General features: G+C 47.6%; 3 protein-coding genes across 6 annotated transcripts; 1 reads left to right on the top strand and 2 right to left on the bottom strand.

Moving 5' to 3' along the window:
* Positions 1-6,523: 6,523 nt before the first annotated feature.
* On the bottom strand, positions 6,524-8,891 carry LOC100280833 (thioredoxin H-type). 4 transcript variants are annotated; one of them, XM_008674589.4, is made up of 5 exons: positions 8,604-8,891; positions 7,593-7,657; positions 7,307-7,417; positions 7,041-7,163; positions 6,524-6,865 (listed from the first exon to the last, which is right to left on the bottom strand). In XM_008674589.4, the coding sequence occupies exons 2-5, from the start codon at positions 7,635-7,637 to the stop codon at positions 6,713-6,715; spliced, it is 432 nt and encodes a 143-aa protein (XP_008672811.1). In that variant the 5' UTR covers positions 7,638-7,657; positions 8,604-8,891; the 3' UTR covers positions 6,524-6,712. The 4 variants fall into 4 exon arrangements, with proteins under 4 accessions (XP_008672811.1, XP_008672809.1, NP_001147225.1 ...); XM_008674587.4 differs by having other exon boundaries at positions 7,307-7,420; positions 7,593-7,666; positions 8,604-8,819; NM_001153753.2 differs by having other exon boundaries at positions 6,526-6,865; positions 7,593-7,666; positions 8,604-8,730.
* Positions 8,892-9,270: 379 nt separating this feature from the next.
* On the bottom strand, positions 9,271-12,619 carry LOC103649707 (uncharacterized). The gene is made up of 3 exons (XM_008675442.4): positions 11,975-12,619; positions 10,479-10,751; positions 9,271-10,028 (listed from the first exon to the last, which is right to left on the bottom strand). Exons 1-3 carry the CDS (start codon positions 12,524-12,526, stop codon positions 9,705-9,707), a joined length of 1,149 nt encoding a protein of 382 aa, XP_008673664.1. The 5' UTR covers positions 12,527-12,619; the 3' UTR covers positions 9,271-9,704.
* A 5,208-nt stretch (positions 12,620-17,827) lies between these two features.
* Positions 17,828-18,477, top strand: LOC103651762 (probable serine/threonine-protein kinase PBL3). Its single transcript, XM_020550665.2, has 2 exons — positions 17,828-18,200; positions 18,292-18,477. The coding sequence occupies exons 1-2, from the start codon at positions 17,934-17,936 to the stop codon at positions 18,460-18,462; spliced, it is 438 nt and encodes a 145-aa protein (XP_020406254.2). The 5' UTR covers positions 17,828-17,933; the 3' UTR covers positions 18,463-18,477.
* Positions 18,478-22,135: the final 3,658 nt, after the last annotated feature.

Here is a 22,135-nt window from a genome sequence, read left to right as displayed (position 1 = left end):
CCACCCAACAATTGGGTGAGGACTGAGCCTAGTCAATTTAGTAAAAAGATATTGTTTGTGATCCACGTAACATGGCTTACACCTAGATGGACACATGCAGGCATCGATTGAGGGCAGAGGGGCCACCACAGTAGGAATAATCGAGTACATTCTGATGTCAACTGCGGTTTCGAAGAAAGGCTAGAAATGATAAACCTACCTTCTATCTCTGCAAATTGTACATTATTTATTCATTCCTTGAATGTAATTTTGTCATGCATGTGGAGATGGTAATAATTGAACAACACAGCTAGGCATTTAGCATAAGTAAAATTATCTGCGGAAATTATTAATATACAAGGACGAGGGCCTTGCACATATAAGCCCAAAGTACGTTACAAAATATGGAAGAACGCATTCATACAGCCAGATTTACCAGAATTAATAATTGTCATAAAAGGATCTGATCTAGCCTCAGTAAATCGAAAACAATTTGCAGGTCTCCTGACCCAAACAGATGAGAATAGGCACATGCACCAGCTAAGATGGTCACCTTACGCGTGCACTAGAGAGAGAGAAAATATATACCGAAGTCCGAAGCACGTCTAAACAAATTTTGGAAAAAAAGATTCTGCGCTCCATCAGCATATCATATATATGGTCGTGTAAAACAATTCATTGTAGCTTGAAATAGAGAATATAATAGAATAAGATATAGGGGATAAGATGAGTAAGCCGGTGTAGACAGCAAGTCCCCCATCTGCCCGTCGCACCGCAGGAAACAAGTTCAGAATGGGCTGCATGTACCACAAACCGCTATGCGCCCTTGAGTCTGGCAGCTAGCTTCAAGGAGAGACAGCAGACTGCAGAGCAGCAGAGGATTTGTAATGGTGACATGTAGCTCGAAGCGAGTTTTCCACATAGAACGGATTACGAAAGGCCAGTATAATCAACGAGCCGATGACTCTGGTGACCGATGGCGAGCTGAAAGGGACGGGGATTTAAAGGTCAATCTGAACCGAGGAAAAGTCAGTGGACAAACCAACCACAGCATCTCTCCAAAACGCCTGAAATCAGCGTGCCCTGTCTCCAGGGCGCCATGAACGTCGCGTGAACACTAAGCGAACGTGCTCCACTACAAGGCGTGCGGACTTCCAGGCCCGGGGTGGGGGTGGGGGGGGGGGGTTCGAAATTCATCTCCCTGCCCTGCTGGTTCCGGACTTCCAGGGGAACCCGAAACATCCTGATCGAGCCTCCAGAAAACTCAAATAGCGACGGAGCAGAGGAGAGCGCACCTATGACCTATCTGGAGGAAGGCGTGCGGCGCAAGAGGGCTGGGAGAGCTTACCGAGGAGGAGATGGATCCAGGTGGTCTTCTTCCCCCGCCCGGCTGCCCGGAGACGAAGCGGCAAGCGCAGGCTAGAGCGATTAGGCCTGAAATGAGCCCCCGGTGGTGCTCGAGAGCGGATGGCGCTTTAAACCGCGGCGACTACGGGCCCCGGGGAGGACGGAATGACGAGTTTAGGCCCCCGGCCCCGGTGGCAGTGGCAGGTAAACACACTGCCAGGGTGGTTACTGCTAAACGCTGCTATTGATTAATCCGTGTCGAAGACACCTGGGCTGGGAGGCGGGACCCACGCGGCGCTGCCGCGGGTTTTGAATTCTGATCGCAAACGATATGCATTGTTGTATGCTTGACTAGCGTTATTTTTAAGGGAAAAAACGACGGTAAAATCATTTTTGATAAAAAAAATTGTGTTTAGCTATCACTTTTGGAGGGGAAAAATGAGAAAATTAACTGCACCTAATAAGACCCATCAATGTGTTTTTTCATGCGCTTGTTGTCTAACACCTTTCTTGTCCGATTTTATCGTCTTTGATGCATGGTCTCGCTGGTGGTGACCCTAGTCATAGAAAAAAATAAACCACATGAAAAAAATCTTACGTCCCATTTGGTTCATTGGAACAAGATGTCGAGGATATTTATGTGCTACATTTTTACTATAGAGGAGTGTGACGAATAGTGTCATGTAGGTTACATAGTAAAAACAAATTTTACTAATGCATAAAATCATTTTCCATCCTTCACCCCATGAATTTGAGATGAGCTTATATCTGAATTTTGGAAAGTGGTGGAATATCAAATTCCAAACTAAATAAGTTACTTTATTTAGTGAATTTCAATTCCTCTAAAACAAAGGGATCCAAACGCCCTGCTAAAGTAAACGGTAGGCCTAAACCAAGAGCAAACATATAAATGGAGGTCAAACTAGCCTAAACACTTCGTAAACCACATCATGACAATTCTTATAAAAAGTTAAAGTAAATTACCCAAAAAAATTATAGAAAGTAATGCAAGGGTTTAAATGACTCATCAAGTTTTCATAAATTCTCAGAGTCGGCACTTCCCACTAATCCTCGTTAGAGCATCCATGCAAAGGTGTTGCCCCCCTCCCCTTGTGTATGCAAGGACCTAGTGCTATCTACGAGCTCGTTCTTTATCAGTTCATCACGGTAATTCGCTCGTGAAAGGGAAATAGGCTTACACATTTTCCTAATTGATTTTGGTGGTTGAATTACCCAACACAAATAATTGGACTAACTAGTTTGCTCTAGATTATAAGTTTTACAGGTGCCAAAGGTTCACAATAAACCAATAAAAAGACCAAGAAAGGGTTCAAACAAATAGAGCAAAAGACAACCGAAGTGTGCCCTGGTCTGGCACACCGGACTGTCCGGTGCACCAGAGAACTCAACTCCAAATTGCTCACCTTCGGGAATTCTAGGGGCCGCTCCGCTATAATTCACCGGACTGCCGCGGGTTTTGAATTCTGATCGCAAACGATATGCATTGTTGTATTCTTGACTAGCGTTATTTTTAATGGAAATAAACGACGGTAAAATTATTTTTTGATAAAAAATGTGTTTAGCTATCACTTTTGAAGGAAAAAATGAGAAAATTAACTGCACTTAACAGGACCCATCAATGTGTTTTTCATACCCTCACTGTTTAACACCTTTCTTGTCCGATTTTCTCGTCTTTGATGCATGGTCTCGCTGGTGGTGACCCTAGTCATAGAAAAAAATAAATCACAAGAAAAAAATATCTTACGCCTCATTGGGTTATTGGAATTAAATTTCATTCTAATAATACTAATTTAGTATACTGTTATTAGCAACATGTCGAAGATATTTATGTGCTACATTTTTTACTATAGAGAAGTGAAATGAATAGTGTCATGTAAGTTACAGAGTAGAAACAAATTCTACTAATGCATAAAATCATTTTTCCATCCTCCACCCCATGAATTTGAGATAAGCTTATATCTGAACTTTGGAAAGTAGTGGAATGTCAAATTCCAAACTAAATAAGTTACTTTATTGAGTGAATTTCAATTCCTCTAAAACGAAGGGATCCAAACGCCCTGGTAAAGTAAACGGTAGGCCTAAACCAAGAGCAAACATATAAATGGAGGTCAAACTAGCCTAAACACTTCATAAAACAACATGACAATTCTTATAAAAAATTAAAGTAAATTACCCAAAAAAATATAGAAAGTAATGCAAGGGTTTAAATGACTCATCAAGTTTTCATAAATTCTCAGAGTCGGCACTTCCCACTAATCCTCGTTAGAGCATCCATGCAAAGGTGTTGCCCCCCTCCCCTTGTGTATGCAAGGACCTAGTGCTATCTACGAGCTCGTTCTTTATCAGTTCATCACGGTAATTCGCTCGTGAAAGGGAAATAGGCTTACACATTTTCCTAATTGATTTTGGTGGTTGAATTATCCAACACAAATAATTGGACTAACTAGTTTGCTCTAGATTATAAGTTTTACAGGTGCCAAAGGTTCACAATAAACCAATAAAAAGACCAAGAAAGGGTTCAAACAAATAGAGCAAAAGACAACCGAAGTGTGCCCTGGTCTGGCACACCGGACTGTCCGGTGCACCAGAGAACTCAACTCCAAATTGCTCACCTTCGGGAATTCTAGGGGCCGCTCCGCTATAATTCACCGGACTGCCGCGGGTTTTGAATTCTGATCGCAAACGATATGCATTGTTGTATTCTTGACTAGCGTTATTTTTAATGGAAATAAACGACGGTAAAATTATTTTTTGATAAAAAATGTGTTTAGCTATCACTTTTGAAGGAAAAAATGAGAAAATTAACTGCACTTAACAGGACCCATCAATGTGTTTTTCATACCCTCACTGTTTAACACCTTTCTTGTCTGATTTTCTCGTCTTTGATGCATGGTCTCGCTGGTGGTGACCCTAGTCATAGAAAAAAATAAATCACAAGAAAAAAATATCTTACGCCTCATTGGGTTATTGGAATTAAATTTCATTCTAATAATACTAATTTAGTATACTGTTATTAGCAACATGTCGAAGATATTTATGTGCTATATTTTTTTACTATAGAGAAGTGAAATGAATAGTGTCATGTAAGTTACAGAGTAGAAACAAATTCTACTAATGCATAAAATCATTTTTCCATCCTCCACCCCATGAATTTGAGATAGGCTTATATCTGAACTTTGGAAAGTAGTGGAATGTCAAATTCCAAACTAAATAAGTTACTTTATTGAGTGAATTTCAATTCCTCTAAAACGAAGGGATCCAAACGCCCTGGTAAAGTAAACGGTAGGCCTAAACCAAGAGCAAACATATAAATTGAGGTCAAACTAGCCTAAACACTTCATAAAACAACATGACGATTCTTATAAAAAATTAAAGTAAATTACCCAAAAAAATATAGAAAGTAATGCAAGGGTTTAAATGACTCATCAAGTTTTCATAAGTTCTCAGAGTCGGCACTTCCCACTAATCCTCGTTAGAGCATCCACGCAAAGGTGTTGCCCCCCTCCCCTTGTGTATGCAAGGACCAAGTTCATCATGGTAATTCGCTCGCAACCGTGTATACGTCCTGAGCTAGGTCACTCACAACCTCTCCGGGTGATCACCACACTCTGATCTCCACCAAACCGTCCTGAGTTCATTCTTTATGTCGAACACCAAGAGTGATAAGCACAAAGTCTCACTTGACTCTAGCAATACCGATAAAATCAATGGGTGGCACACTAATCACTACTGTTTGCGCTAATGAGACTGTGAAATCTCATGAAATCCCTCACTGTGTCATGGTCTCTTATCACATTATGTATGACTTGCTTTGGCTATTAAACGGGGAAAGAGCAAGTGTGATAGATACTCGGTAGGGTATTTGTTATCCCCAACTGGCCAACTAGTCGGTATAGGCAAAATCAAGCTGAGTTCGTCGTGACCGTCGTATTGCCCCGATGGTTACCGTCGGACCATCTTACAAGGTCTGACGAGACATAACGACAATCATTAGATTACTGTGTCGAAATTAGCCCTTTCAAAATTAGTCTTTTCAACGTTGTCTTGGGCATATGGTCTGACATCCACAGTAAGACCAGTCACCGCACGGATCTCATCAGATCCATCTACTCTGGTAATTGCCCCCTCCTTTATTGGACTATAAAAGGAGGGGAGACACACCCTAAAATATTGAGAACAACCTCAGTAGAATATTGTGACAGTCTCTAAAAATCCCCTATGTTTTAAGAGACGTCTGCATTCTACGACCGCCTTCGTTAATAAAACAGTTTGCCTCGTGAAACCAAATCTGTGACAATCTCTGGATGATGACATGCAGCTCGGTTGTGTTTTTTTATTAAAAAACAAATATGCTTGCCGTGGCTAGCTAGGTTGTTGGTGACCTGTCCACAGGCATACACTACTGCGCGTAGGACTTACATATCGAGCCATTGACCCTGCACGCGTAACCAACAGCTAGCTCATCTCATACAATAATCTGGTTCTCGGAAACCCAAATGTGGATGCGTGGTTCGGACCGGGGGCGGGTGCTTTTCAAAGTTTGCAAGATATGTATGTAGCTATCTAGCTATTATTTTGTTTACCTCATATATAATTATCTTGTGTCGTAACACGGCGCCCAGCTTGTCGTTTTGGGGACAATCATTGGTTCGATCGGTGCCATGTTTATTTGCTTTGCCACACGCGAACATAGCGCGTTTACTCTGTTGGATGGATGACGACGTGCGGTCATTCGTACGAGGGTGTGTGTAGTATTTCGAAATCCATGGCGGGAGACGGACGGAGAGAGAGAGAGAGAGAGAGAGAGAGAGAGAGAGGCCTTCAGTCGGTTCTAGTAGGCCTCGTCACCGGACACAACTGCGATCATGCGCCCTACCAGCAGTACCAGTTGGAAACTGTCAGAAGCGTCCAAGGGAAGGGGAAAGGCATGGACTAAGCACAAGGTGGGCGACAGCGCTACCACGACTCCACGAGTGCCTACACAACTGCACCATCCGGAGGGATGTCCGAATGTACGGCCGCCTCCCAAGAGCCAGCCAGGAGGCCAAGACACACACGCCATCGCCACGCTCATGCGTCTCCCTCCCTCCGTGAGGTAGGTAACCCTTTTTTTCTCATCACGATCACAAGCGGAAACGGCACTCCTTCACGACGAACTTGAACAGTTGCCACCACAGAAACCGTAAGACACCATTACCATTACCATTACCATTACCGGGCAACTCTTACAATCAGCACATGGCGGAAGACATTACCGCCGACAGATCGACGCATGCGCACGGTGCCAAGAAAGAAACACACAGCAACAATAGGATATAACGATGTACAGGGCCAGGTCAACAAGCTAGGCGGGTCTTTGCCTACACTACACTGTCTTGCTGCCGGCCGCGTCGGCGACGGCGGCCACTTTCTTCTCCAGCTCAGGCTTGTTGGCGCCGACCAGCTTGTCCACCTGCTGCTCGTTCTTGAGGAAGAAGAAGGTCGGGGTCGCGCGGATGTCCCACGACGAGCTGAACTCCTGTGTGGCATGAGGAAAAATCGAGGGAGGATCGTCAGTCGGTCTATGATGACTCTAGAACGCAGCTAGCTCCCTGGTGATGTGCAAAACATTATTCGTTTTCTGTGGGCCTTATGTAGTAGTCGTAATAACGCGTAAGGATAAAAGGTCCCGAGAGAAACATCCGCTTAATTACCATCAAGTCATCAACATCGATCGTCAGGAACATGAGCTGAGGGTACGTCTGCGACATTTCGGCGTAGACAGGTGCGATGACACGGCACGGCCCACACCAGGAAGCGCTGAAGTTTGCAACCACCTAGTACAATCAAACAAACAAACAAACAAACAAAAAAGTCCAGTAATGCACACGCTAGCCTCAAGTGCCATGCTACGCTATACTGAACAGATGGTGGCTATCGGTTGCTAGAATGGCCATGGCCATGGGCAGGTTGTACTCACGGTTTTCCCATCCTTGTTTGCCTCGGCAATTCTTTGGTCCCAGTCCTCTTTGCTTGTGACAACATGAACATTGCCACCTCCGAAATCGATCTTGTCGCCGTCGTCCGCGTGCTGCTAGCTCTCCGGGCAGAGACCAGAGAAGCAAGCAGGAAAGAAAAAAAAAACACTCGGCAGTTTAGGACAGAGAGAATAAAATGTGTGATAGTAGTACTGATTGATTAGGTAGGGCTGTGCGTGTGCGTCAGTGCGTGTGCGTGTGCGTGTGCGTGGCGAGAAGGAAGCTGACCTTTGCAATGCAGCAGCAGCATCTCATCAGGCGCCTCAGTCCCATTCTCAACTGTCGGCCGGCACCTGCCAAAACTGCAAACTCTATCAGACTCTTTCAGACACCGAGTCTGTGAGTGAAAAAAAAAGGATAAATGGACACAGCCTATGTGGGGCGCTGGTCAGCAGCGGCAAAAGGCTGCTCAAGATACGGTCATAGACGAAGACTAAATTGCAAGACAAAAAATAATTAGCAAATGTCTACTATAACATCACGTAGGCAAATTATAGAGTAATTAGGCTTAATAAGTTTTTTTTTCGCCGTTTAGTTCCAACCTGTGTAATTAGTTTTATAGTTCAGACTGTATTTATTCAAATATCCGATGTGACCAGACTAAAATTTAATGTGCAGGGAACTTCCCTCGGCTACAGCGTGCTGAAGCCACGGCCCAGTACTGCAGTTCAATAATATATCCAACCCTTTACACCCATGGCCACCTGACCTCCCAACATCTGCTGGTGATGAGGGGATCACCGGACTGACCAACTATTTTGACACACCAAAAACAGGAAAAAAAAAACCCCGGTCCGAGTTGGTGCGGTGGTAGGACCCGGATAGCTCCAACGTCAGATGATACCAGCGCTTTGAGTCGGGTGCTACGGTGATCGCCTCCAGCCCTCCACCATCACAAGCAAGAACCGGACACTTTGAGCTCTGTCATCGCCCCCATGGCCAAAATTTCAGCGTTTCCGCCGGTACGGCAACTACAGTCTGACTCTGACAGGCGCGGTATCTAGTCCAGCCTGCGTATTCCACGGGATCCGGAACTCCGACGAACCGGAACCACCGGTCCGCGGGATCGCGGAGCAGTCTTATCTAGGAGCGAAGAACATGGGCAAATCCGTGAAGTTTTTTGCGCGAAGAAAAAGGGAACAGGGCCCAAGGAGGCGCGAGCTGGGCGTGGAATGGAAGCGCAGACTGGTGGATCTGATCAGACTGTAGTCCGGACTCTGGGGGGATTGGAGTCGTTACCTGGACGGCGGCAATCGGAGATTCGGAGGGGCGGATGGACTTGGCGCCGAAGGGAAGGAGAGGGTGGAGAGTGGAAGGGACACCGGGAGCCGCGCCGGCGGGGGGTTGTGGTGGGGGAAAGAGAAGCTGGCGACGAGGAATCAGCAGGTTCTAGTGCTATAGAACAGTAACGGTGGACGGATGGATGATGCCAGTGCCAGCCAGCCAGTACAGTACAGTACAGACAGGCAAAGGTTCCGTTCCGTTCCGTTCCATTCCATGTGATGCGCACTACAGTGCAGCTCACGTGGATGCATTAGCGCGCAGTCATCCAACGCCTGCCCCTGGTCGGTGTCTGTTAATAAGAATTTAATTTCTTTATAACTATACGGTAAATACGCGCTCTTGTTTCCCTCGCGCAGTGCATAAATATTAGAGCGTCCTTGTAATTGGGTACTATATTAAATACATTCCGGGCATAAACATTCTATTTCCCATAATATATCTCAACACCTATTAGACTGGTGAAATCCTTTGATTTTTGGAAGCCTTTGAACGGTGGCTCTAAAAACTATAGTATTTATAACCTTAAGTTGAGCTTTCATATGAATTTTTTATTATAGAAAATCGTCACCCTATAAAACCGAGGGGGGATCCTCATCGAACATCCTAATTCAAGCATTTAAGATAAACCAACGAACATGAGGCTTTGATATCAATTGAAAAGATTACAATGCGTGGCTATAACTAAGGAGAGAGATGATGAATTAAACTTTTATAAATCTTTTTGGGTTAATCAAAACCTAACTACAAACTCAACTTTACTCATCTCAATTCCATGACCGCAGACATTCAGCAAAAAAAAAAAAGGCTTTAACAACTGACCAACCACTAAATTACATTGTTTCGCCGAAGTGTTCTGTTGCGGAACATGCAAAATTATTCCTTTCTCCTCAACAACTTGAGACTGGTGACGCCGAATCGACCACCTGGAAGTCTGGAACTCAACCGAACTCAGAAGCAATCTTCTCTTGCTGTGGAAACGCGGACTGCTACACTCCGGGAGGGGGAGAGAAGTATAAAACAATGCACAAGGTGGAAAATCGATGCAGTTAAATCATGTCACGAAGCTTTCTCCAGGCTCTCAGCCTCCTCCCGCCGCCTCCGTTCTTCAGCCTGCTGACGCAACCTTTCCTCCTCGCGCCTCAATGCTTCCGCTTCCTCTTGCTCCGCCTCCTCACGCTCCCTCCGCTCATCTTCCTCGTCCTCTCTTTCATCAAGATAATCAAACTCCTTTTCTGCAGCCATAGCTTTTACGATCGGGTCTCGCAGCTCAGATATCAAGCCCCCGCCCACCTTGTACTCTTGTTCATCACCGACGACGAACAGCCGCTGGTCAGGACCTGATGCCATTGGTATGTCAACAGCTAGTAGTTTCATGTCATACTGCAAAGGTCAGAAAACAGGGTGTCATGGTGAAAAGAGTAAAATCCATGGTAATACCAATTACTTTATGGAAGCTTTAAACTGTATGTTTGATTTCTTCAAATAATACTATAAAGAGTGTTTTCAAAATGGCTAACTGCGTCTTTTTATTTTTTTTCGTCCAGAATACTATAATTGTAAATCATTTCAACAGAAGAGCTGTCATCCAAATATAACAGTACCATTAAATTTGAAGGAAAAACAATATTTATATATCACCAAGGAACAAGCAAGAGAGGATGCTTCATTTAACTCCGCTTTTGCAGTGTGTGTCTAAACTTCTGTTTATTCACTGAATGACTACAACCTTAATCATAATGTGATTACACAAACATCATGTGTCTATTAGTAAATCTAGGTTACTGAGTACTAGCATAATGTTACTACAAATATACAAAGAAATCCAAGTACCTGTCCCTTTTTCTTCTTGAACTCAACACTTACAAGACCCCTTCTTTCTGATCCTTTGATGGGGAAAATGAGGAAGCACCGTTTGCTGCCAAGCTTAAATTTGAAGTCCTTCAGTTTCGGGCCTCCTCCAGACATAACATATGCTCTGACATCAGTACCAGTTAGGGGCGCACCCATAACTTCAAGGATTGCAGCAGATGTATTGAGTTTTGTCATAGCCAGCCGGTAAACCTTGTCAGGGTTTATGGTTAACCTTGCCCGGGCATACATGCCCTATAAAACGAAGATAGTCAATTGCTCAACGTAATAAAATTGAGAGTAAACCAAAAGAATAGGCACAAGAAAACTGGCAAGAAGATATATTGTGTGGAAAGCACATTCACTGATAATTTTCAGTTAAAATGGATTCGGTACTCTGCAGTCAAGTTCGCACTACCCATACTTTTCATATTCTGTTCTTGTATCTGAACAGATTGTAATATATTTCACAGATTAATATGGCCTAGACCACAGACACCCAAAATGACATAACACAATGGCAAAGATGCTAATATAAGCGCACCTGATGCATGGTTATCTGCTATTAATATGACCATCTTGCAGGGTATAGGCTCTCTATTTGTTTCCCAACATGGTAAGCTGTTGTCTGCATAAGAACTCTATTAATGTCCACATGGTGAACTGACCTAATACCCATAGACCATAGCTAAGTAAGGATTATTTGGCAAATAAAAAATTTGAATGGCACACAGTGGTTGCAACAAGAGATATGACTAGGGCAGTTGGTTGTTAAACAAACCAAGGATCAAGGTCAGAATTGAAGACGACAGTTTTGCATGATATGCAACATTCAGGGATGTTACTCGGTCAAACGGTCGGTACAATGTATTGCTTTATCAAGGATGTTGGCCGTCATCCGTGTAATGAACAGAATGGTCACCTAGAGCAGTTCACAGTCACAGGTCTTTTCACCAATATAGAAAATGTAGTGTTAACAGTTGCAATGAGCTCATGTGCATGCAGCTGAACGAAAATAACAGCAAGAGTGACGAACAAATTTACAGTCCATCCTAATATGGTATGTAACTTCTGGCCGTGTTGCTGTATTGCTTCAATGAAAGATGCCAAAGCCAATCCGTTTGATCAACAGAATGGGCACAAAGTGCAGTTCACTAACTGCATGTTTGGATCCCATGAATTGAAACCAATATCTAGAAAGTGCTTCTCATTTTATTGTTAGATTACTTTTCAATTCCTCTCAATTCCTGGGAACACAGAACCAAACAAGGCCTAAGTCTTATCATGGATATAGCCCATTGGGATAGCCAGCTATCAGTTTAGTCTTAACAGTCGTGGTATGCTCATGTGCAGTATGCTGAAGCATCAGAAGAGCAGTACCGCAGTAGTGGCACACAAACTACCAGGTGTTCTGACTATAGCCAACCAGAAACATAATACCTAGCCCAGAGGGAAAACGAGAAAGGAATGCTACTCACGGCAAAGGCGACAAGGGCGGTGGCTAGGGCGAGGAAGCCGTACTTGGCCATGCCCTCGGAGAGGCCGACGAAGGTGCTGGCGATGCCGAACATGATCCTCCACAGCGCGACGCAGACGACGACTGCCCCCGCGCCGACGAGGATCATGTAGTTGCGCCGCCAGAAGGCCTCGACCTGCAGGCCGACGGCCGCGCGGTACCGCGCGGCCGCGCTCCTCGCCGCCTCCATGGGCCGCCCCAGCCCCTTGACCCCCTGGCCCAGCGGCGCCAGCTTCGACCCGCCGCTCGCCACCGACCTGACCCCGCCCGCCAGCCGCTGCGGCAGCACCCCGTGCCGCAGCCTCGTCGCATCGGTGCGCGCGGTGGTGAAGAAGCGGGAGGAGGAGGAGGAGGAGGAGGAGGAGATGAAGGTGGGGGAGTGGGCGGGGATGGGAGTACGAGTGGAAGTGGGTAGCGCGCGGCGCGCGGCGGCGGGTGTGGGGGAGGGGTGGAGGAGGAGGCGGCGGTGGAGGGTGTGCAGGGCGCGCCGCGAGGAGGCGAAGGCGACCGCCATGATCGGCTTGGGGGGTCGAATCGAGATCGGGTTCGCAGTCGGCGGGCACCGGAGGGGAAGTCAGAAGAGGGATTGAACGGGCGGAGGCTTTGGACCAGGAAGAGACTCTTGACGAAATAAACTCGATTTTTTTTAGGGAAATTTGGATCATACCATTAAAAGATGACCACTTTGGATCCATACCATTACTACCTCACTTACATGTGGGTCCACATGAGTCAATGACATGTGGGGTCCATGGTATATATCTAAAGTTTGGATCTTTTAATGGTATATATCCAATTGTTCCTTTTTTTTATTGCACTTCGATTCGGTAAGGCGTGTCTATAGACGGTAAAATACGGTTTTGCGCTATATATTGCACTTCATACAGTAGAATTTAAAATAAAGAGTGAGATAATAAATATGATAGAGAGACCGATAGAAATAGCCTTAGTTTCTATTATATTAGAGTGCAATTGTCTAATTGGAGGCCTCCAATTAGACTATGCAATTGTGCTCCTTAATCTCTGAGATTTTTGCTATTACGAACAACATACTAGACTAATAAAAGCTGAGAGGAACAATCTGCCATAATAAAAACAAAACAACGGAACAAACATATAGAATGGAAATCCCCACACCATTAACACCTGGACTCATATGTGCCGACGACAAGGGTAGAATGTCGTGACCTCCCCTCTCTTTCTCCTCTTCCACAATATCTATTTGCGGTGGCGCCGCCTCTAGGCACTCCACGTTGCTGAGTCAACGCGGCGCAAACGACGACAGTAACGGAGGTCGAGCTCTCGGAGGCAGGGGCATGCGGCGATCATCCAGTGCAGCGCGACGTCGGGGAGGACAATGGAGTGGAGGTGGATCACCTCGAGCATAGCGATCATGGTGTTGTTAGGCGCGCGAGCAGCGGGCTCCCCACGAGGAACTGCGCGGTGAACACATCGGGCAGTGTGTGCCCTCGCGCGAGCTCCGGCTGGCGCTCGTGCCGTTGTCGACGCGGAGGTGCGGGTCCTGCAAGAATTACTTTGGCGCGGTTGGCAGTGGCCTTGAGCTCATATGAGAACTGCATGCGGTGCGAGAAGGTCTGATGCATCGTCAAGTCCCCGCCGCAAGGACCATCTCGCTGTAGACAACGATGGCGACGAAGAAGCCCAAGGAGGGCTTGGGGGACCTCGAGGCCAGGAAGCGCGCGAGAGAGGTCCCACGCTAGGTCGATGACGCGGTCGCCATACATCGCGGAACCGTCTAGACCCACCAGAGGAGCCATGGCGCGGATGTGGAAGGCAAGAGTCTCCTCACCCACGTCGTAATCAATGCCCGCTCCGGACGCCGAGGAGGAGCCGAGCGGGGGCAAGGCCGACATGTGGAGCATGGCATGAAGGGAGAGGCGAATGAGGTGAGGGACTAGGAGAGGGCAACGAGGCTGAAGTGGACCTTGTATATGGAGGTCACCAGACTCGTAGATAGAGGACGATATTTCTATTCTGGAAGAGCCAACCCGGCCGTTTTAAAATAGTAGTCGTTTTAGCTCTTAATTCTTATGTATGTATTTGAATGGATGTTGATGAATGAATGAATGTAGGCATATATACAAAATCTCTACTACTTATTAAGTAAGCAATAGTAGTCTGCCTCTGACGTGTTCTGCCTCCGGCGTGTTCTGCCAACTGCTGTTCTGCCTCCACCGGCCCCGCGTCGCGCAAAAAGCTTATCTTAGTGTCGCACCAGAGCAGGAGAAGTCGGACTGAGCAACAGACTATCCACAGAAACGCTTATAGGACACGTTCCAACTCTCTCAATAGACGGTATGGCACTAATCAAACAAACCTCATAACAATGCATGTGTGCTAGCGATTTGTGAGGCCCAACGGTTTCGTGTGGCCCAACGATGAGTGCGGCCCAGCGTCCCTCGCACAACGATTTGTGGTTTACCTCATGCAGCCCAGCTTCCAGACGCACGACGCCTGTCATCCTCTTCGGCAACCTCCGCCTCCGCGACGACGCCGCACACACGAGCTCCACTCCCGTGACCTCCTCCCCCACGACCTCAACCGCTCTGCCAGCTCTGCCACTTCCGCACGCTCCCTGTGCACGCCCTCACTAATCGCCCATGGCGAAACCCCTCGCCCCACCCCGTCTCTCCTCTCGATGTGTCAGAGCTCACCCCTGCGCCCCCAGTAAGCCATCGCGTGCCGTCAGCTCGGTTGCAGCGCCTGCTCCTCTTCGGGGCCTGCTCCCTCTGCGGCGTACTCGACGCATCGCAAGAGATCGGGGTCGCAACGCCGGCCTGGTGTACCACAACAACCGCCTCCTCGTCGTGTCGGAGCCTCGGAGGACGACCTCCCGTACCAAGTGCGCGTCATCGCCGACGGCGACCTTGAGACCGCCAGGCGCTACGACAATAGGGACAAGACCGCCTCTTCCACCTCCCCACGCTTTTGCTGATCGACCTTCAGTTTCTCAAGGTGAGTTTAGTCAAAACTTTCTTCAACAACGCACGCAGGTGGTCCAGTGAGGCCTGGTTGTGCGCGTTCCCGCGGGCGTCGTTTGCGTAGATCCATGGAGCTCATACGCCCGCAGCACGGATAGTACTGCACTTGTGCACCAGCGGATTGCCAGGACTGCCCACCTGTTGTTGCTGCTGCTGCTTGTGTCGCTAGCCAATTTTCGGGCGTCTGACTTGGAGGATACGACCGCGACGATGGACGCGCCCAACCCTGGAGTGGCTGCTGGCCCAGGTTTGGATTCCTGCCTCTAGCACTAGCTGTGTAGCTGAATTTCTGTGGAGTTGGTCGGGTGGACTTCAGTAGTTGACTAATTTCTGTGGAGAAACGTCGTGGAATTCTCATGATTTCAGTTGGTATTAGTAAGCGGAGATTTTAGGGAACCAACAAATCTGCCCGGGTTTGGGCTATTCTGCTGTGATGGTAAGGATGCTCGCCCTTCACTTGCCACTGTGAATGTATCTGTTTAATCATATGTTGAAGGTTGAAGACTCAATTAGAATGTTTAAAAGTATAAGGATCGAAATGAAGCTTAAGTAAAACATGGGACCAATAGCGACATTTATTCAATTAATTTTACCCTCGCCATTGCAATACAACCTAACTTTGTTTCCATACATATATGTGTAAAAAAGACATTTTTATCTGAAAGAACAATTTGAAAAGACTTGTTCGTCGACGCGTCGATCCATGGTCAGTCAACCAGGTGTGTTTCCTATTTCACGGTGATGACTAGGAGGTTAGGCAATTTGTACGGACAAGGCGTATGTCTGTACCATGGCAAGTGTTGTTTGGAAGGTACAGTCCTGCAATTTTTGCATTGGGTTGGAACTTGTTTCTCAGCTCAGTTTATGTGCCAACTGCTCTTCTTGTGCAGGCATCTGCCAACTCCAATGCTCTCTTCTTGACAGCGGGTGTACAGAACCTATTGTGTTTGAAGTTAGGAGAGGATATTGGTGTTAATATCGGAAACCCATGGATTACTTGGTTCGAGGTTGCTAGCGTGCCAGCACTTTTTTGGCTTTTAGTGACTCCTTATTTAATTTACTCCTGAAGCCCCAACATTAGCTGCTTATTCTAGATAGTGAGTGTGCTGCGTATATATAATCTAGATAGTGAGTGTGTTGTGTGTTTTTACTATGGTCGTTTCTGTTTAGATTTTTAATTACTCTCCTATTATGCCTATTCTATTTTGTTATGAGCAATGTCATCAGTACACATGAAAAAGTGATGAAGTGGTGAAGAATTTGTCCCACATATTTAATCCTCTGGTATGAGTGAGTTGTTTCCCCTATTTGTTAATTTATTATTCTTGAATTATACCAATCGACTGAATCCTTTTTCGGTACGCTGCTTCTGCGCTAGCCGGCCACCTCCACCTTGCTTGAGGTCGTTGCGACAGGAAAGAAGGGGTACACGTGTATGTGTGATCCTGGGCGTTGAGCTCAGTAGGTATGATGGTTGGACCAGGATTGATGAGGGTGATTTGTCTTTTCCTACTCGTGTTCTTTGATTTTTGTCGACTTAATTTGCGTTCTTTTGTCAATGGAACATCCATCCCAGGTACCTTTGGAGCACCCAAAAAGATTCTATATAGGGATGACATTTAGCCATGGTGCAGATAATAAGTTCCTTGGAGGTAATATTTATCCGTTTTAAATTCTTAGAAGGTGTCGTTTCAATATTTTTGATGACTCGCATGAATAGATTTTTTGTATGATCACGCTATTTTGATGTTTCCATGCGGAGTAGTGGCAAAGATTTTTTGTTGCCTGAAGACCACACAATGTCGATTATGGACTAGAGATTGCAGGAAGTTGGGAAATATATCACCTTAGACAAATTTGATAAAACGGCTCGCCCATTGCAATACTAGCTGAAGATTTTCCTCCAACTGCTCCTCAACCCTTGCATGTTCGCTTCTGCAAAGATATTGAATTACAAGGAGGAAAACTGGTAATCTCTAGCTCTATTACATTGGACACTTTCATAAGTAGACAAAAAGAATTTTGTATTTTTTTGGACTTTATTATGGTATTTTTCCTTACAAGACAGAAAAGGTATTTTGCCTTACTACCAGCTCTACTACCACACCAGGTAGCTGCTTCCTTTCTCTCTACGTGTTGTAGCGTTCCACTGATTGGGCGTCGCTGGTAGAATTTCGTGATGAACTAATGAAAGGAAGGTTTGCCGCTTGCGTGCGACCTGTCACCCCCCCCTTTCTGTTCAATTGATTGATGGTTGCTTCTCTCACGTAGTTGTTATTTTCACTTGAATATATTCCTCTATCTTGTTTTTTGCTACTGCAGACGGAGGTTGATTACCTTGGCCAACTTTAGTTCCTCTTTGTTACTTCTGTCGGATAAGACAGAGATAGGGAAAGGCAACAGTCGGAACTTTTTGTGCCTAAATATAGTCACGACACTTTCACAAGCATCATTTGCAAATCTGAACACTAGGCTTGATATTACTTTGTTTTCATGTTAACAAACGGAAGAGGTTATTATGGATCCAGTAGGAATTCTGTGACATAGTTTTACTCCTTCGAATGGCACGCAGTAGGTTCACAAATTTGGTAGAGACCAAGTTACGGAAGTACTTCCACATATGATCAGCCTCGAAGGCTGGAGCATTGTTTGCTCTCAAATTGACAGCTTAATGAGTTTACAATACCAGACAATTACTTAATTGTCGTAATGTTGGTACCAGACTTCATGAGTATATATATGACACCTTCATAATCGTTAACACTGTTGATACCATATCAAGTTCTTCTCATGCGTATTTTTCCTTTGCTTCTTGTTGAGAGATCAGACCCATCAAAAGTGACCAGCAAGACAAGTTTGTCGTCAGTCCCTTCCACAATTAAGAGCAACTCAAGTCGTTCAACACTGACTCTTCCATCAATGAGAGATCGAAATGAGCTTCCTACTCCTTGGACAGAAGGTGAAATCTTGTCATCTTCTAATTTGAAGGCATTAACGTTCAATGATCTAAAAAATGCAACCAAGAACTTCCGACCGGACAGCCTTCTTGGGGAAGGAGGGTTTGGGCATGTCTACAAAGGTTGGATTGATGAGCACACGCTTGCTCCTTCAAGACCTGGGAGTGGTATGGTTGTTGCTGTGAAGAAGCTTAAACCGAAAGGTTTTCAAGGACACAAGGAATGGCTGGTAGGCTTGGAGCTCTTCTAGATTTTCCCTGCTCCTAGGACATCTGTCATTGTTCATGAATCGTGACTGTTCTTCCTTTTTTCTGCTGCAGACAGAGGTTGATTACCTTGGTCAACTTCACCACAAGAATCTTGTTAAGCTCATTGGTTATTGCTCAGATGGTGACAACCGGCTTCTGGTGTATGAATTTATGCCCAAGGGAAGTTTGGAGAACCATCTGTTTAGAAGTGTGTGTTTCATCTCTATGGCTCTGCTTTGTTAAGACCCAGTTTCTTATAACTTTCTTGTTCATTCCATTTAACCATGCAATATTTCTCCTGTTTAGGAGGTGCTGATCCTTTGTCATGGGCAAAGGCTCAAAGTTGCCATTGGAGCTGCTAGGGGCTTGTCATTTTTACATGATGCTGAAAACCAAGTCATATATCGTGAATTCAAGGCATCAAACATTCTTCTCGACTCAGTAAGCTTAATTAGGAATTCAAGACATCCAGCTCTGATTGCCGACCATGTCTGCCTTGTCGAATGGTCCTTTATCATTATTATTTAATTATATGGTTTGCTTAGCTCCTTATTACATCTGAATTCTGTAGGGTGCTTTTAAGAAAATTATTGTATTCTTCTTTAACTCTTCGTGTATATTTTTTTGTTAGGTCTTGTACTGTAGTTATTGAGTTATCTCACATTTTTGTATTTCATGGCCAGATTGAACAACATGAATCTCTAGAGAACATCTTTAGCCCTGTCCTTGAAACTACTGCTCAGGCTTATGGTGAAGATGACAACATTCAACCTTCTTCAGGTTGTACGGATGCTGGGCCACCTCTGTCATCACCCAGTCCAGGTTGCTCTCTCATAACAATATAATACATATAGCATAGTTATCTATTTTAATTTATGAAGATTGCAAATATTTTTATCAGTGACGAAGCAAGCATTAGATATTGCCAGGGTCAGCTAAGTTCGATTCAGATTGTGATTTACTAAAGAATTTTACATACTATAACATGAGTCAATTGCTGGCATTAGATTGTTTTTACTATACCAGGAAACGCGAACGGGTGACAATGAAGAGCTTGGACGAGGCCCAGAAATCCTTTGGGACAGACGAGGACATCCTCTTGGTAGGATTTGCGCTATGATTTGCTGCTTGCATTTTAGCCGCATCATGCTCTGTGGTTTTAATACTTGTAGCGCTGTCCAAACCAGTGGTGGTGCACTGGCGTTTCATATAAATCTTCTCTTGCAGGTCTCTCTAACAGGAAAGAGTGGGATGAAGCTGTCGCGTAAGCTACTTGCCTGCTCCATGTAGATAAATAAATAGGTCACTAGCAACCTTGTGAATACGTTGTACATGTCCCTGTAGTAGTTATGACTGTCGAGTGCCAGCCCTGTATGTAGCTGAGAACATTCTCGCAGTTACAACTGATAGCAGCAGTGTGGTAGTGAGCTTAGTAAGCATCTTGTATGTTGGCCCATGCCGTTCGCCAAACCATGGCCGTGCAAAGGGGTTCAGCGGCAGCAAAAGGCTCTGCTGACCTTGTAAACAAGCAAGTTGTTGGGGACTATAATTAGGGGTACCCTCAAGACTCCTAATTCTCAGCTGGTAACCCCCATCAGCATAAAGCTGCAAAGGCCTGATGGGTGCGATTAAGTCAGGGATCAGTCCATTCGAGCGACTCGATCATGCCTCGCCCGAGCCTAGCCTCGGACAAGGGCAGCCGACCCCGGAGGATTTCCGTCTCGCCCGAGGCCCTGCCTTCGCTAAGAAGCAGCCCTGACTAAATCGCCGCACCGACCGACCGAATCGCAGGAGCATTTAACACAAAGGTGGCCTGACACCTTTATCCTGACACACGCCCCCCGGCAGAGCCGAAGTGACCGCCGTCACTTCGCCGCTCCACTGACCGGCCTGACAGAAGGACAGCGCCGCCTGCGCCACTCCGACTGCAGTGCCACTCGACAGAGTGAGACTGGCAGGCAGTCAGGCCCTGCCAAAGGCACCATGGGAAACTCCGCTCCGCCCGACCCAGGGCTCGGACTCGGGCTAAGTCCCGGAAGACGGCGAACTCCGCTCCACCCGACCCAGGGCTCGGACTCGGGCTAAGTCCCGGAAGACGGCGAACTCCGCTCCGCCCGACCTAGGGCTCGGACTCGGGCTAAGTCCCGGAAGACGGCGAACTCCGCTCCGCCCGACCCAGGGCTCGGACTCGGGCTAAGTCCCGGAAGACGGCGAACTCCGCTCCGCCCGACCCAGGGCTCGGACTCGGGCTAAGTCCCGGAAGACGGCGAACTCCGCTCCGCCCGACCCAGGGCTCGGACTCGGGCTCAGCCCCAGAAGACGACGAACTCCGCTTCGCCCGACCCCAGGGCTCGGACTCCGCCCTGGCCTCTGCCGAACGACCTCCGCCTTGCCCGACCCAGGGGCTCGGGCTCGGCTTCGGCCATGGAAGACAGACTCGACCTCGGCTTCGGAGGAGCCTCCACGTCGCCCAGCCTAGGGCGCAGGCCAGCCACGTCAACAGGAAGCGCCATCATCACCCTACCCCGAGCTGACTTGGGCCGCAGAGAACAAGACCGGTGTCCCATCTGGCTAGCTCCGCCAGATAGGCGATGATGGCGCCCCGCATGCTCTGTGACGACGGCGACTCTCAGCTCTCTTACGGAAGTAGGAGGACGTCAGCAAGGACTCAACCGCTCCGACAGCTGTCCCTCCGCCAGGCTCCATTGCTCCTCCGACGGCCACGACATCACACCAGCTGGGTGCCAAGATCTCTCCGGCTACCACATCGGCATGTACTTAGGGCGCTAGCTCTCCCCCGCTAGACACGTAGCACTCTGCTACACCCCCATTGTACACCTGGATCCTCTCCTTACGCCTATAAAAGGAAGGACCAGGGCCCTCTTAGAGGGGGTTGGCCGCGCGGGAACGAGGACGGGACAGGCGCTCTCTTGGGGCCGCTCGCTTCCCTCTCCCGCGTGGACGCTTGTAACCCCCTACTGCAAGCGCACCCGACCTGGGCGCGGGACGAACACGAAGGTCGCGGGATTTCCACCTCTCTCACGCCCATCTCCGGCCACCTCACTTCCCCCCTTCGCGCTCGGCCTCGCGTCGACCCATCTGTGCTGGGGCACGCGGCGACATTCACTCGTCGGCTTAGGGACCCCCCGGTCTCGAAACGCCGACAGTTGGCGCGCCAGGCAGGGCCCTGCTGCGTGTTGACGAACAGCTTCCCGTCAAGCTCCAGATGGGCAGTCTCCAGCAACCTCTCCGACCCGGGACGGTGCTCCATTTCGGGAGTCTTGAGTTCATGTCCTTCGACGGCAGCTACGACATGATACTCCTTCCACCGCCGCGCGACAACGACAATGGCGGCCGACAGCCCGCCCGCCGGCGGCGGAATCGACGGCGTCTTCCCCGCGTGGCGGAAGAACAACATTCGGGCTCGCCCCGTCCTCTCCCCCGCCAACGGAGGAGGAGGCGGGGCAACCAAGACCAAGCGGGAGGCCGCGCCTCGTCGGCTGTCGAGCGAGTCGACGTCCCCAGCGCCCCAACGGGGGGCACGTCGGGCGTCGAGCTCGCGTTTGAGACGAAGGCGAGCGCCGTCTCCCCGCGACACGCCAATCCTGAGCAAGTGGACGACGCCAGCGCGCTCGCGGAGAGCTTGCAGGACGTCGCCCTCGTACCTGAGACGACGGTGCAACCAGTCCCCGACGTGATTATGTCGCTGCTCGTCGACCGAAAGGTACCGACCGATTCCCATCCCACGTCATTTGGACTCAGCCACAACCCGCCTAGCGACCTTGCTTTGGCGGGCGCTCTCGTAGAGGCGAGTTCAAACCCTCTGGGGTTTCGCCTGCGGTCGCCTTGGGACCGGTTGACGGACGTCTCGACCTACGGGCCCTCTGGGTCCGAGGAAGATGACGACCCCAACATC

This window comes from Zea mays, chromosome 3, assembly GCF_902167145.1.
Source record: "Zea mays cultivar B73 chromosome 3, Zm-B73-REFERENCE-NAM-5.0, whole genome shotgun sequence".
Classification (NCBI taxonomy): domain Eukaryota; kingdom Viridiplantae; phylum Streptophyta; class Magnoliopsida; order Poales; family Poaceae; genus Zea; species Zea mays.
Note: the sequence above shows the minus strand (reverse complement) of the source record. Positions and strands in the feature narration are given on the sequence as shown.

What these genes read in the sequence shown, in the direction of transcription:
- LOC103649707 (XM_008675442.4), bottom strand. Translation starts at nt 12,526, where the DNA reads ATGGCGGTCGCCTTCGCCTCCTCGCGGCGCGCCCTGCACACCCTCCAC. An exon ending in CCGCCCTTGTCGCCTTTGCC is followed by an intron (nt 10,752 to 11,974) that starts GTGAGTAGCATT and finishes TTCGTTTTATAG; the next exon opens with GGCATGTATGCCCGGGCAAG. An exon ending in TCAAGAAGAAAAAGGGACAG is followed by an intron (nt 10,029 to 10,478) that starts GTACTTGGATTT and finishes TGACCTTTGCAG; the next exon opens with TATGACATGAAACTACTAGC.
- LOC103651762 (XM_020550665.2), top strand. Translation starts at nt 17,934, where the DNA reads ATGAGAGATCGAAATGAGCTTCCTACTCCTTGGACAGAAGGTGAAATC. An exon ending in AAGGACACAAGGAATGGCTG is followed by an intron (nt 18,201 to 18,291) that starts GTAGGCTTGGAG and finishes TTTCTGCTGCAG; the next exon opens with ACAGAGGTTGATTACCTTGG.
- LOC100280833 (XM_008674587.4), bottom strand. Translation starts at nt 7,637, where the DNA reads ATGGGACTGAGGCGCCTGATGAGATGCTGCTGCTGCATTGCAAAG. An exon ending in GCTGCTGCTGCATTGCAAAG is followed by an intron (nt 7,421 to 7,592) that starts GTCAGCTTCCTT and finishes CCGGAGAGCTAG; the next exon opens with CAGCACGCGGACGACGGCGA. An exon ending in TCGATGTTGATGACTTGATG is followed by an intron (nt 6,866 to 7,040) that starts GTAATTAAGCGG and finishes CATGCCACACAG; the next exon opens with GAGTTCAGCTCGTCGTGGGA.